The sequence below is a fragment of the Drosophila elegans genome, unplaced genomic scaffold, assembly GCF_018152505.1.
Source record: "Drosophila elegans isolate 14027-0461.03 unplaced genomic scaffold, ASM1815250v1 contig_208, whole genome shotgun sequence".
Classification (NCBI taxonomy): domain Eukaryota; kingdom Metazoa; phylum Arthropoda; class Insecta; order Diptera; family Drosophilidae; genus Drosophila; species Drosophila elegans.
Window position 1 is genome coordinate 6,554,432 of NW_024545578.1, and position 14,887 is coordinate 6,569,318.

Sequence of the window (14,887 nt, forward strand, 5' to 3'; positions counted from 1 at the left end):
CCAGTCCCTTGCTAAAGTGCTACTATTTGGTTGGAGATATAGGATTTAATAACTCCAAACCAGAGAGGTTTTAAATATGGGAGTTCCTTGAGATTCATTCGTTGCATAATCACTGCAAATAGCTTATACTATACATATTATGTGGAAATAATAACAAAGTGAAAAAAAGGAAGAAATTTCGTAGGGGTAAGATTTTCCACAATTGACCTCCCACAATTTTATTTTTGCAAGAAGTTTGACTGTTTAATTTTCCTATTTTTAAGATATATTTTTTTTTGTAATTATACTTAGTAGATTTGGTGGAAATTAAGGGATTTACTATAATATTTCATTTAAACATTAACGTATGTCACAAACACTTGACGTATGTCAGGGAAGTACTTCATGCTTTCCTTTCAATTGCACTCCCATTTTGAGGACTTAAAACCAGCTGCTGGCGTTAATTATGAATATCAATCAGAATCAGAGACAAATAGAGGGCAATAAAGAAAATGCCCAACACCCGTTGCACATCGGCTACAGCGGCGAATTTATCACACAATTTTGAATAATTCGCTTCACGCTTCTTGATTAACAGACAGAAACATTTTTCGGAATATTTTAATGCCCGGCGTTGATGATGATAAAGAGCGATCAAAACAGTTTAAAGAGCCATCAAACGCTGCCTTATGCAAGCCATCAAATCTGCATAAATAATAAGGGCAGCCCTCGAATGTCTATTTGTCGTCTAACACTCACCGGCGGCACCTTTTTTGATCTCCAAGCGCCAATTTGGTTTTTATTCCAACCTTTTTGTTTTTGTTTTGTGTGTCTGGCAGCGAAATTCCAATCAAGTTCCCAACTATCAAAGGGAAAAATGCCGACGACGACGTTGTAAAAATTTGTGTCTATTTTGTTTCCATGAAAACTTTTTTTGCCAAGCCAGGCGAAGATAAGCAAAATAGTTGGCAGCTAGCAGCCAGCCAGAAATAAATACTTTGCCCGAAAAGTTCTTCGCTTGGCACCTGAACAAGAACAACAAATAATAGGTATAAATAATAATTACCCAACTGCAGTTACACTGATTTGTAGCTCGCGAATGGTTATCAAAATTTATGCGGCAAAGTTTTTGGGGTTTCCTAGGTGGCTACCGCTTCTGCTGATACTGCCACCAGAAATTTCATAACTCAAATTAATGCTTATTAATTTTTATTGCCATTATTTGTGGCCCATTATTAATTATCTATTTGGTATTTTTATTGCCTCGAGACTGAAAAGGTGCCAACGAAATGAATTCGTTTCATTATAATATCTTCGGTTGTGGTTTTCTGGCTTCTTTTTGTACCGGTTTTGTATGCAAATGGGAATTATTGAGAAGTTATAGAGCATTCGTTTTGGATTTTGCATTTAAATTCTGTTATTTCGGTAAATGGTTTCCTAGGCTTAATACAAATAAGGAAAGTTAAATGTATGAAATTATTTAAAATATCCAATCAAAATTCATAATTAAATGAAAGGTGGCTGAAAGCCGTTATAATTGGCAACTTAAAGCATTAATTTCTAATAAGGATAGCTTTTCGTTTAATGATAAATACAAATTTGCGTACCATATTTAATTCTTTTTGTCGAGACTTATAACCTTGTGAATTGAACTATTAAGAAACTGTGTTAATTTTGTTACACTTTGTATACAACATTTTTCCAAAATTTACATCAGTTTTAAAATGTTTGGCAAAGAAATTTATTTTACATCATTTTATTTTATTATTTCTTTGAGTAGGAGAGTAAGAAAAAGATCCAAACAATTTATTTTACCACGAAATTCGATTTTTCGCTATAGATTACCTTATCCATCATTTCAGCTTGATAAGCTTCCCATTGATTGCAAATCCCGCTCATCCATCAACGAAAAAGAAGGTCTAAAATTAATTAAACTAATAGCGAGGCAATGCTAATCACTTAATTACTTCTCCAATCGCCAGATGTTTTTACCCATCTCCAAGTCCTCTATTTTTGCACAGCTCTACCGGACTTCCTGCATATTTATAATTTGAAATTAAACTTGGGCGAGAAGTGCAAGCGTGATCCATTGAGCCAAGGAAAACCAATCAATCAAAGACGACAGAGCGGATCCTTGGGGTCCTGGTCCTGGGGTGCCATTGAGCAACTGGCCATCCCCTACTTTAGTTTAAGCTGCCCGCTTGATTACCGTTCAAAATTGATTGATTAAATGCCGTTGTCAACCGTTCTCCGACAATTCTCCTCCTCTGACAAAACTGTCAGCGCTTTTGTCAAACGTCTGCGGGTAAATCCCCCAGGGTTTTGCAGCTGTATCCAGGATGCTCCAGCCTCCAGGAAGACAAAAAACCGAAAACTGAAACCGAAACCGACGAAAACGAACGAAAAAAACACATGCTGGCATTTTAATTTAATTACTTACAGCATCCGAGCTGCGAAAGGAGCCAACGCGAAGACACATTTTACTCCTACATCCGTTTAATTGATTAATAAAGATTGTCAACTGAACAGTTTTTGTGGGGAATTAATGGCGTTCACACGTCATGGCAGTCAGTTGGGCTGATTTGACAAGGGTTCCCCAACTCCCATCTCCCAGATCCCAGATGGGTGTCAGATGTACGACTATGCAATTACGGGGATCTTTCCTTCATTTTTTTTTTGTTTTGGGGTTGATAATGAGCGGATCGGAGTGAAATAATTATGGTGCTCAAGGAGGTCCCCAAATCGAAGGGTGTTTACATTTGTTTATGTCAGGTCTGGTGCCTAAATTGGGGTTGCATGTTAAGCAAAGGCAGGAAAGTGAAATTAGGATCGAAGAAATTTTAATGTGCAATGGGGGAAAATATCTTTTGATGGGGTTGATGCTAGGGACATTTTTTTAGACAAGAAAATCCTGTAAAAGATATAATTTATGACACTCTTATACAAGAGAAATGGCTGTTGAAGCCAAACTAATTTATACATTAATATAAAAACGAAAGAAAAAAGAATAAATTACTCTGAAAATGGCTTTAAAACTTAGATTGTTTTTAATAATATTTTTCCTGCTATGTCAATTTATTTTATTTTTTTTAAAACTTTTAATTATTTAAATAACAATTTTTTGATGCAAGGGGCGCGCATAACCATAATAATTCTCACCTCCTATATATTAGCTCATAAATTACGGACAATAAATATAAAGTTCGACAGTATTCGAGTTCTGCCAGAGTTGCCACACTATCGCTGGAATAGAGCCATTACCCAAACCACACTCATTTCAAATTTGAGATCCCGAGTGGCCATTGTCATCATCGTAAATCTCAACTAACTGTCAACCAAGCGAGTTCTATGGCACAATTCAATGAGTGCCTCTTCATAAATCTCGACTACCCATGTCACTCTTGCCCAATTTTGTTGTGGCGTTTTTTTCTTTACAGACTTATCAGAACAAGTTGACTTGTGTCCCCCTTAATTGTCTTTAATTTAGTGTACAACTGAAATTACAAAATCACCTGAAAACTAAATTTGTATTGTACACAAAAACGAATCAGATTAATTCATTTTCAGAATAGAGTCGAAAAGCTAAGGCTGAAGATAAGCGAGAGGTTCCACAAATTGAATCTAATCGTGCGACTATCTAGGTGTAATTACAATTAACTTGGATGGGGAGAAAATCGAGGCAAAAGCTAACGGACAAAAAGATAATGAAATAATTTTTTGTGCGTGGCAGGTTCAATGTGGGCGCTTTGTGTGTGTGAGTGTGATTGTGGTGGAGGTGGTGGTGTATGTTATGGGTGATGGGTGGTAACGCTTAATGTTGGTTAGCCCTAAAAACAGTTTCCACTTTCGGGTAGGTAATCAATCATTGTCAATGCCCTGTCAATGCTGTGGTCTGCATGCCGCAGGGGTTGGATGGATGGATAGGTGGATCGGTGGCCAGATGAATGCCCAGGCGAAACTTACATTACCTACCAGTGCACTGGGAGAAAAAGCAACATGATATTCTTTGAATAAAAGTCTGATATATTTTCCTTTCTCTCGTCACTCTACGTTTTCAATAAATCTACAGACACCTTTTTTCCTACAATTATTCGTATTTATTATAAAAATAGTTACGGTTAAGCCCGATAAATCGTAGTGAATGCTTTAGTTACAAAATCTTTGAAATATAGTCCAAATATAAGCCCATTTATTTTTATACTTTATAAACTTATTTTTGTTGATTATTCTCTTATTCTACCAAATAATATTCTGATACATTATAAAATATTTTCCACTGTGCTTTTTAATTTAATTAAGGGTGTGAGATTGACATTGAGAGTGTGTGAGCCTTGACAGTCTCAAATATTTGCCTATTTCTTGACAGACAAGAGGAAATGCCGCCGCCGTCGCCGCTGCGGAAATAACTTCAACAAAAAATAAAACCAGAACTAGGCCACCGACGCATGAAAACTAATAAAAATCAAAATGGAATCAAATTAAATAAACAGCTAACAACAAACAAAACAAACACAACAACAACGAAAAAAAAACAGGAAAATAGAATGCGAATGGCAACAATAAAGCAGAGCAATGACAGCAACAACAAACAGACGATAAAACCGGAGAAAGGACTTCGAGATGAGGCGAAAATTTAAGGCAACCGAGGAGGCCTGAGATAAATTTTCCAAGGCAGACACAATGAAAATTACGGCAACACGAGGAAAAGTCGAAGGACTCGGGCTGAAAAGGAAAGCCGAAGGAAAAAAGTAGCGGAAGGAAATGCCATTATGACGTAAATGTGCTAAAATAAAACAACATGGCCGACAACCCAAGCAACAACAACGAAGCGTGTCGAAAGCTATACTACATATATATGAGTGTGTGTGTGTGAGTGCGTATTTTGTGGGGCTAATGTCAAAGTCAATCTTAGGAAAAACGCGTAGCGCATAAACATACAACAGAAGTAGAGAGTACAACGGCAAAAGGCAGTAGCAGTTAACCGAAAAAAAAAGTAGAAGCAAAAAGGAAAACCCAAAAAGAAAGCATGGCAAAGCAACCCCCAATTTTCAACGCGGGGGGCTTTCGCCGGAAAAACCCAACGCAAGCCGGAACCCCTCAAACGACAACTCGATTTTTCTTCTGACACAAGAAAAATTGCCGAAATTAAAGCAAAAAGAAAAACAATTTTCTCTTTTTCCTCTCTCTTTGCGCCGCCCCCATTGTAAGGGTTATAAAATCTTTGGAGACCAAAAGTTCCGCAAAAGAAAAAATTGTTTAAAATGCGAAATGAAGATGAAAATGTTAAACACGTTTCGGAATTGTTTTCTGCGTTTCTTTTTATTTTTGGCTTGTGTCAGTTTGTGTGATTTGTCTAGTTGCAAAGGTGAAAAGAATAGGAAATATGGCAACAGGAGAAAGAAAAACTAACAAACAAAAGTTGGGGAAAAAGTTCAAATGTTTTCTGGCGAAAAAGTTGGAAAGCCTCACGTGGTGCTATGTGAGAATCTCCTGGGTAAATTTTAATCAGAAAATGCTGGGGATCATATTTCTTTTGGAATTAAATAAGTTAAAGACACATTTATTGTATAAATTCCTTGAAATCAATTTTTTTGGTCAAAAAGATAATATGAAATAATATTATTATTATTTTTTGCCACAAAAATATTCGTTAGTTTGAAAACTTAATAAAGGCAAAATATTGTCAGTCCTTTAAATGTACTGTTCGAAACTATTTTAAAAATAAAAGAAAAACTTTCTTATATTCAAAATTTTAAATTATTTAAGCTTAGAAAATGTTTAAGGCTTCCAAATTTTAATTAGATGTGCCCCGAATGACGTCTATTTTCCTGGGCTCTATTCGAAAATAACAACAAAGTAGCTCCTAACCCTTTTGCCAAGGTTATGGCAAATAACAACAACAGAGCACTAGAGCAAAGTCTGCAGCGTCTACGCTCTCTTTGTCTGCTTTTCCCCACTTTTCCCCCGCTTTCCCCATTTTCCCCCTGGCACTCTTCTCTCTTTGGGCTCTCTCTGTCGTTGGTCTCTCCCCCGCAGGATTTTCCCTTTTTTTTATATATACGTATATTCTGCAGTCGACACTTTGGGGGTGGTTAGATAAAATGTGGAAATTGTTGAAAATGCCGCCCGCCTCTCCGGCAGCCGATGGTGCTGCATCGTTATGTGGGAAAACCCGGGTCGACGGACTTGGATGGATGCCGCCTTTGCCGTTTTGGGGGTGGTTGATGGGTGGATAGGTTGGTGGGTGGCTAGGTGGCTGGGCGGTATGGAAGGTGCGACTGCGACAGAAGACAGACGAAGGACGACAAACGGCAGACGACGGCGGCAACTGTTTTCACTCCATGTCCTTGCCACCGTCTTCTGCTTCTGCTGCTTCTTCTGCTGGCAGGCATTTTCAAAAAATTTCCTTCTTTATTTCCCAGTTACACAGGGAGCTAAGGTTTCCATAAAATCTCAAAAATCTCAAGAATCCATCTGATCAGTTTCTCACATAGTTGCAGGGCAACAACTCAGTGAAAAACATTTCTATATAAGCTTTCAAATATAAATAAGAAAATACTACTTTTCGTTTTTTTCCAAATGGAGTTTTACAAAATATTCAAAAAGAAAAAATTGGATAGCTGAATTTTATATAACAAACTTAAATTTTTGTAAATAACAGTTTTCCATTTTTTACGTTTGCTTAAATAAACCAAGACTTGTATTGTAACGTCGATTTTCCCTCAGTACATTTGCCGGCCGTTTTCCCCCATTTCAGTTTTTTTGGGGGGAAAACTCGGCAAAAATAACAACAATTTTGGCACTCATAAAAAAAGGCGAAGGACTGAAGGATCAGGAGGGTGAGGTTGAACAGAGGAAGTAGGAAATTTGAACTTGGGCTTGTGATGTATGTCCGATGTCTGTGGAGACCCAAAAACTGCCAATGCGGCCGACCACTGCGGCAGAGTTTTCCCTGGTCGAAATGAAAATGGCAGACGAAAATGTTAAGCGATGGATGGATGGGCAGTTGCCACCGGGTGGTTTGACCTCTCACCCCTACCAATATCGCTCCTCGCCCATCAAGCAAACTGGTGAAAGTTGCCCTTGAATGGTGTTTTCTGGATTATGCTCTGTTCCGCCTGCTCTCCCAATTTCCCTGTCCCCTTCGTCTACGCTTTTCTCCACTCTCTGGCTACATTTTCCTGCTTTTCCCTGCATTTCCAATTGAGTTTTGGGTCCGGTGTTTGCGGGCAAATTGAAGTCGATAAACAGAAGTCCAGGAAAAGCTATGGGCAATCAACATATGAAAATAATAACACAAAATTGGGTTCCAAATATTTGATTGTGAAAGTGCAGGTTTTTCGTATGTTGGCAAAAACATTATTGTTTATGAGATTTGCAATCATTTTAGATATTGTTTAATATTTCATATCCCCGAAAGTAAGATATTTTCGAGTACTTGTATTAAAGGTCAAAAGAATTTGGTACCAAATGCTTAATAACAGTTTTATTTACGCTTTTCAGAACTCGTCGCAACTTCTTTTTAAAAAGTTTAAAGTTAAAATATCCAAATGGTTTGTAAAACTCACCTCAAAAAATAGTTCCTTTGATGTCCACTTTTTGTTGTTTAATTTTTACAGAACTCCGCAATGCAATTGCTATACTTGGCTTTCAGTGGGCTGTAAAATTGTTATTTCACTTGGGTTCATGTATTTGTAATTTTATCGGTTTCGGATCGTATACGTTTTTGCATTAGCACGGCACGGAACGGAATGGTTGCATTTTCGTATATTATAATTGCTTTCGCTACATCGGACTGATGATTTAAGTGTTTTTTTTTTGGCTGGCGATCCGTTCTTCAATTCACATTTGATTTGACGAACCTAAAGAAGATATTGCAAATTAATTATTGATCACGTGCAAGTGGCGTAAATATCAGTTAAATAGTAAACAAAAGACAGGCAGAGGGGCAATAAAAACGCAGACGTGGCTGTTTGAACAAATAGAGAAAAAAAGACATAGAACAACACAACCGACAGGTGTGAGTGAAAAGGTGTAAGCCAGCCAACAACAACTAAATCAAATCGCAGGAAAATGCCTGGATTTCCCCTCCTCGTTTTAACCGTCGCTTGGCTGACTTTCAATGGGCTCTGGGGCAAATATTTTAAATGCGCAGATTTTTGGCATGTTTTAGTGGCAGTTCACGTTTTGAATTGTTGCCATGCCCGACGGAAACGGTCCAACGCTCGTTTCACTGACAATTTAATACAAAAAATGCCAAACATTTTCACAAAATAAAAGGAACAGCTCAAAAACCTAACGTGGAAAAAGTTTGGCAGTCGTAAAGCTTGTGTTAACCCTTTAAAATACGCAACGAAAATATGTGTGTGTACGTGGGCAGGAATATGCTAAAAAATTGTTTGAAACGGAATTGTAAGATCCTTATTTATGAATGTGCCTTGCAAAGATATATATAAATAGGTATACTTTGCATTAATTAAATTGTGATATTTTTAGAGAAACCAAATTAATGAAGTCAAAAAGAATTCTTTGGAAAAAGTAATATGATTTGAAGAGTTTTTTAGTTTACACTTTGTTTAACCTCTTTGTAATTCAACTTTTCTGGTTATTTATTCTTATAACTATTTTTTGAAGGAAAAATTAAGATTAAAGTTTCTTGCATTTAAGTCTTTTGTATTTCCCTAACACGATAAATTCCATAGGCAACATATTGTTATACTTCTTCTCTCAAATAAACAATGAATTTTGTTAATGAAAAAACTGAAAATACAACCTATATAAAACAACAGTTTTCCAATAAATGAAAAAAGGTAGAAAAACCCTTTTTAAGAAAAAAAAACATATTAGAAGAAAATCTAATTAAGATAATCTTAGAAAACAAGGTTGACAAATAAGCTCGAAAAAATAAACGAAAAGAAAAAGGACCAAAAGTTCCTATTTATTCTAACCCAAACTCAAATATGAATAATTTTCTTGCTTGGCAAAAGTCTGTAAACATTTTTGCACTTATTGCTCCGACATTCCCCGAGCATTTTGCATAATTTAACACACGGGTTTGGCTGTGACCCCCAGCAGCACCCACCACATCCCTTGGATTTCCACCCGCTGAGTCTGGCATACGGCCCCGCCCATTCCGCCCCCCTTTTTCGACCAGAAGTGATGCGTGTGTTTTGCTGCTCCCATTCAAATGCCAGACTAACTCAATTAGAGAGCGCAGACAGAAGTTGAAGTTGAATGTTACTTTGACTGCTGGCCAACATGCGAGTGCAAAGAAATAAATAAATATAACGAAACAGCTGAAATTGTTTGGCTCGAATATTTATGGAATTAAAGCGAGGAGTGTTTAAGGAAATAAACTTCAAAAAGGCGTCTCAATAAACAGACAGAGAACTCGCTAAAAAGTATCTAGATACTTTTTGCAGCTAGCTATAAGATACTCGCAGAAAAACAACAGTAAAAGCAACAGCGATGTCTGGCTTGTAAACTTGACTCGTTAATGTACACAGACAATAATTAGAGCAAGCTCTGGTCAACACTTTCATTTGATCAAATAAATATATTTCAGTGACTAATTTGCAGTTGGAGCTTTTCTACTTGAACTTAAATTATTACTCATATTTGCCCCATGCAAAACTTGATTTTTATACTTTATAATGCAGTAACATATCTCCAGAAACTAAATAAGGAAAATATATTTCGTTTGGTGACTAATTTTTTTAGTAAGCTACAGCCGGAGGAAAAAATATTTATAATCTTGCAAAAAAAGACAGAACTTATATAATTTAATTTAATAAATTGAGCTTTCTGAAAAAATTCACTTCAGACACAAAGAATTTTTCCGTTTTTAAAATAATTTTAAGTAATTAAAAAAAATTAAAAAATTATACTACCCAAATTTTTTTGTTTAAAAAACAAGAGATAACCAAATGAGCTTGGAAAGTAATAAACGTAATGTTATCTTAAGTTTATTCGAGTTTTAAAGTTTTGCCCGCATTTTCCTCTCTCTGTACGATAAACACAACAGAAAACTAAAATAAAATGCAAACAAGGAAAAAGCGAAAAAAATAACTTGGCGTCGTCTGAGTTTTTAGCTCTCTGTGCTCTCTTATTGTATCTTTTTTTTTGTTGTATTGCAGCTGTGTGAGTGTGTGGTTGTTGTTGCTTTTCCCATTTTCCGGTAGAAAATGTGAATGATTTTTCCTTCACTTTCATCAACAGCTGCGCTCACAAAAATGCTTTTTGTACTCTTTTGTTTTTTCGATTACTTATGTATTTGTTATTATATTAGATACACATACATATGTGTTAGCTTTTTTTTAGTATCTTTACCGTTTGGCTATGTTTTGTTGTTGTGTATTTTTATTTTTATTGCAGGCTTATGGGATTTATTCTATGTTTTTGTGTTTGTTTGTTGGTATATATTTAATGTATTTATTTGTTGTGCTTTTATTGATTTCTTGGTTTTGTGTTCTTCGCCGGCTTGCTATTTTGCAAATGCCGCCGAAATTGCAATCAATTGCAGTTTTATATCGTTAGCTCACACAGATACTCACGCACGCAAACACACACACACAAGCACTCGCGACGTCGACTGCGACGCCGACTACGACTGCGGCGTCGACTGTGCTGCTTGCGTCGTTTTGTACGTTAATTAAACGCGCGATTTTTTATTTGTTTCTCTTTTTGTTTTCATTCTTTCCTTTTCATTTGTTTCGTTTTGTTTCTCTCCCCCCTTTTTTGTTTTTATTCCGCCTTGTTATTGTTATTAACTTTTGTTATCGGGGGCTGCCTTTTGGGGCTGTTTTTTTTATTTCCCGTCTGCGGTGTGAATTTTCAGTGACTTTCGCGATTTTCCTTCTGCCGCGCTATGTAGTTTTTCCGGTGATTTCCACTTGCTAACTGACTTTCTTCCGACTCGACTTTTCCAAGCGGAGCGGCCGGCCGTTTTGTTTTGCAAAATCCACAGAGAGAGCAAGCGGGAGAACTGAAAAACAAAACTTAATTGTGCGCCGGTCCAAAAACGTGTAACGTAAACGTAAGGCCAGCCCGCCATCACGTAACGTAAAGTTGGATGGAAACGTTAAATTCGAAACGGGTATCGTTATTTAACGGATTACACCTATAAACATTAAAATAGGTATAAGAAAAGCTATTTATTTTAGTGTAAAAATGCTCCAACCCATTTTTGTGGGTTGAATTTTTGATACAAGTAATTGTAATCAACAGTTAATGAAACCAAAAACCAGTTAGAATAGTTCAGGTAAATACAATTACTCGCATTTTACCAATGTATATAGTAAGCGACTGTTGCTGTTGATTAAGTTCTTTATAATATTTAGTAACTTATAAATTAAAATTTTTCAATTTTATTAAGCCATCAAAACAACAAAATATGTCTTACTATAACTTTTCAGTAAAGATTTGTTGATTTTACAAATTTATTTATTCCAATAAAACCATTTTAGCCAAACAAAAATTTTGGAAACAAAATATTAAAAAAATATGTATTTAGGAGAATCCCCCAAATATAACACAATTGTAGACTGAAACTTGAACTCTTCAACCGAAAACTGTGGTTTAACCATTTCAACCGAACGAAAACATTACCAATTTTGTTTCATGCATAATAGACTATTGACGAACTCATTAAAACACAATTACTTCATCAATCTTTTGTACCATCAGAGTCTAATGATTAGACCCTCCCAAAAAAAAAATCTGTAATAAAAATATGTGAATTTTGTAATTTAGTCGTCAAATAGAAAGCCCCTGAAATGAACGTCAAAAGGATTTTATCTTGGATTGAATTGTTTCTGGGGATAATCATGATGAGCACTGCTCTTGCAAAGGTCAGTTGAATAAATAAAACAAAAACATTTTTTGTAAACAATATTTCTTTTTGTGCTACAAGATGGAGGTCCATATGACAAATATTGAATGCACCAATTATGTACCAGATATAATAAGGAATGTAAGCTGCATTTTAAATCGAACAGCACACAGATCTGGTTCACTGAATATGGAGTTTGCCGTGTCCCAAGATGTTATAGACGTGAACGGCATATATATACTGACGATAAAACAAGGTTCATTCCTGACAAACTTTACTGAATTAAAACTGGAACTCTGCCAATTATTAGCTAGTGTGGAATCACATTTTTTACTTAAGATGGTTACCACCGAGATTCGAAGAATTGGAAATTTGCCACTGGAATGTCCGTTTAAAATGGTAAATAAACGGTTTAAGAATTGTGTATTATGCTTGATAAATATTTGCCTATTTTTTAGAATAAGCGATATTATGTAAAGGAATTTACCATTAACTCAAACGTAATACCCAGCTATATCCCAGCAGTGAACTTCATTTCGGACTTCCACATATTCATTAAGAATCGCAAAGCAGGTCGCATAATTGTCCGTGGCCGACTTCTCCATCGTCGTTAACAAAGTAGATTTTTTAAGAAATCTTAAAACCAAAAAATAACAAGTAAATTTCCTTTCTTTAGCTGTATGATAACGATGTCAGATTCTAATAAAATTATAACCTTAATCATTACAATATTTTGAAAAATAAACTGAAAGGCAGCGCAAGCTATAGACACTATCGTCCGATTCGGCCCGCTTTGACCAGTTATGACTTATATACTAACAGCAGTAGATAGAAGACTTTTGGAAAATAGCTCTAAAGCATAGAGCACAGTTTGCGTAGAAAAAGTTTAAAATGATGTTTCGTGGATAATAGACTATTAACAGGGGTATTGATCGGTAACGAAATAATTGATCGCATTTAAATAAAGCACAATTACCTCAGCAATCGTGCAATTACTTTAAAAGAAGAATTTTGTATTCAGTCAACTATTGTTTAACCACTGAAATGAACGTCAAAAGGATTTTATCTTGGATATACCCGATTTTGGGTATTATCACGTTCAACAATGTTCTTGGAAAGGTCAGTTGAACTAATAAAAGAAATACATTTTTACTAAAAATATATTTATTTGCTTGTGGGACCAGATGGATGTCTATATAACAAGTGTTGAGTGCATTAATTATCTTCCAGATATAATAAAAAACGTAAGCTGCACTTTAGATCGAACATCACTCAAAACTGGTTCAATGGATCTGGAATTTGCCTTAGCCCAAGATGTTAGAGACATACAAGGCATATATATACTGACGCTAAAAAAAGGTTCATACTTGTCGAACTTTACTGAAATAAAAGTAGACCTTTGCCAAGTATTAGCAAGTGTGGAAACATATTTTTTACTGAAGATGGTTACCAACGAGGTTCGCCGAATTGGCAACTTACCAATGGAATGCCCGTATAAAATGGTAAAAATCAGATCTAACTATTAATTAATGCATAATATATATTTCTTTTTTTTTTAAGAATACGCGATATACTGTAAACGGATTCACGATCAATTCAAACTTAATACCCAGCTATATGCCAGTAATGAACTTCATTTCGGACCTACATACATTTTTTAGGAGTCGCAAAGCAGGTCGCGTAATTGTTCGTGGACGCTTTGCTCGGTCGTAATTAAATGTGTACTTCTTTTCAAAAATCTTAAGCCAAGACATAACAGCTTATCTAAATAAAAGTCATTTAATGCTTAGGAGAACTTTATTAAAAGTGTTTAAATGGTTTTTCAAAACAATTTTATAAAAGTATAGGTCAAAGAGCGAAAAAAACAGGTTTATAGATTTAAAATAAAATATCTCAAATATTTTTCTTAAAGTAACAGTTTTATGTTTGTTGGAATGCTGAATCATTACTTTAACAAAATTGGTAACCAGAAATTTGTAAAAAAAAAACCCGTTTGAATTTATTTGAAATTTAAATCGAAATATGTTTGTGGAACTTGAGAACGGGCCATTGAGCCGGTTTTTGAGGATAATGAAAATGAAACATTTTCTGCGCATGATCCTCTCCCATGAAATTTTGCTCTTCTCCTTTGAAGTTCTCGCAAGTACACAAAAACAAAAGGCTTGCTAACAGTCCAAAAGGGGGTTAGTCTACGAGAGGGGTTAACAAGGAGGGGGCGGAGGGATTTTGGGGGATCAGGAGCACCCACTGTGCGGGTGTATGTGTATTTGGTGCTATATTGCTAATGGCAGCAGCAGAACCAAGAACTGCCGGCCGGCGTTCTACACCAACTGAATGCGGTCAGCCAAAAAGCCCAAGTGGCCAAATGGAGAAGTAACCTCAAGGATCGAATTATTGTTGCTGTATCTGTTGTTATTGCTGTTATTGTTGCAGTTGCGTTGACAAATGTTGAGCTGCATTTCGGGTTTTAGACTTCCAGAAGCAGATTTGGGGTTGGGCATTAAAGTGGGAAATGGGGGGCTTAGTACATTCAGGCCACCAGCTTTTGCTATGAACTGCGGTGCTTGATAGACAGTTTTGAAATGTAAGAAAAAGAACAAAAGAAACGGAAGAGAGTTGAAATATACTGGGCATCTAAAAGAAAGACGGAAACACAAACTAATACCCATTCAACAGTTGAACAATAATAAAACTAATAATTCTTTGCAAAAGGGAGGGAAAAAACATATTTATTAATGCAACCATATATAAATACAATAAGAAAATATAAGAAAAGTTGATTAGAAAGACCATGGCTATTCAACAGTTAGACAAAGGCTTAATAGTTGATATCAAAAAAGGGGTTAAGTAATAAAGAATTTATTATATTGTAAGAAAGAAAAAATAATTGATATAAAACGAAGTGAAAAGTAATAAAGAATTGATTGTTAGAGTTGTGATGATGAAATAAAAAACAAGAATGAATACCACATTTAGTAAAAATAAAATACCAACATACTAATAAACAAAATTTGCAAGTAATATTAATCAAAGATTTAAAGAACACAATAAAGTATCCTTTTTAAAAGTATCATATTA

The 14,887-nt window shown here is 35.5% G+C and overlaps 2 protein-coding genes across 2 annotated transcripts in view; one reads left to right on the plus strand and one right to left on the minus strand.

Annotated features, from left to right (window-relative positions):
• The window catches only part of LOC108145814 (frizzled-2), a 98,383-nt gene extending 87,497 nt beyond the window's left edge, over nt 1-10,886 (minus strand). The window contains exons 1-2 of the mRNA XM_017271404.2: nt 10,309-10,886; nt 7,548-7,841 (exon numbers count right to left, since the gene is read on the minus strand). The gene's annotated coding sequence lies outside the window, so the exon portion shown is untranslated. The remainder of the gene's footprint in view (nt 1-7,547; nt 7,842-10,308) is intronic.
• Nucleotides 10,887-11,756: 870 nt separating this feature from the next.
• LOC108145790 lies at nt 11,757-13,476 on the plus strand. Its single transcript, XM_017271360.2, has 5 exons — nt 11,757-11,828; nt 11,891-12,208; nt 12,268-12,928; nt 12,994-13,311; nt 13,370-13,476. Exons 1-3 carry the CDS (start codon nt 11,805-11,807, stop codon nt 12,421-12,423), a joined length of 498 nt encoding a protein of 165 aa, XP_017126849.1. The 5' UTR covers nt 11,757-11,804; the 3' UTR covers nt 12,424-12,928; nt 12,994-13,311; nt 13,370-13,476.
• The last annotated feature ends 1,411 nt before the right edge of the window (nt 13,477-14,887 follow it).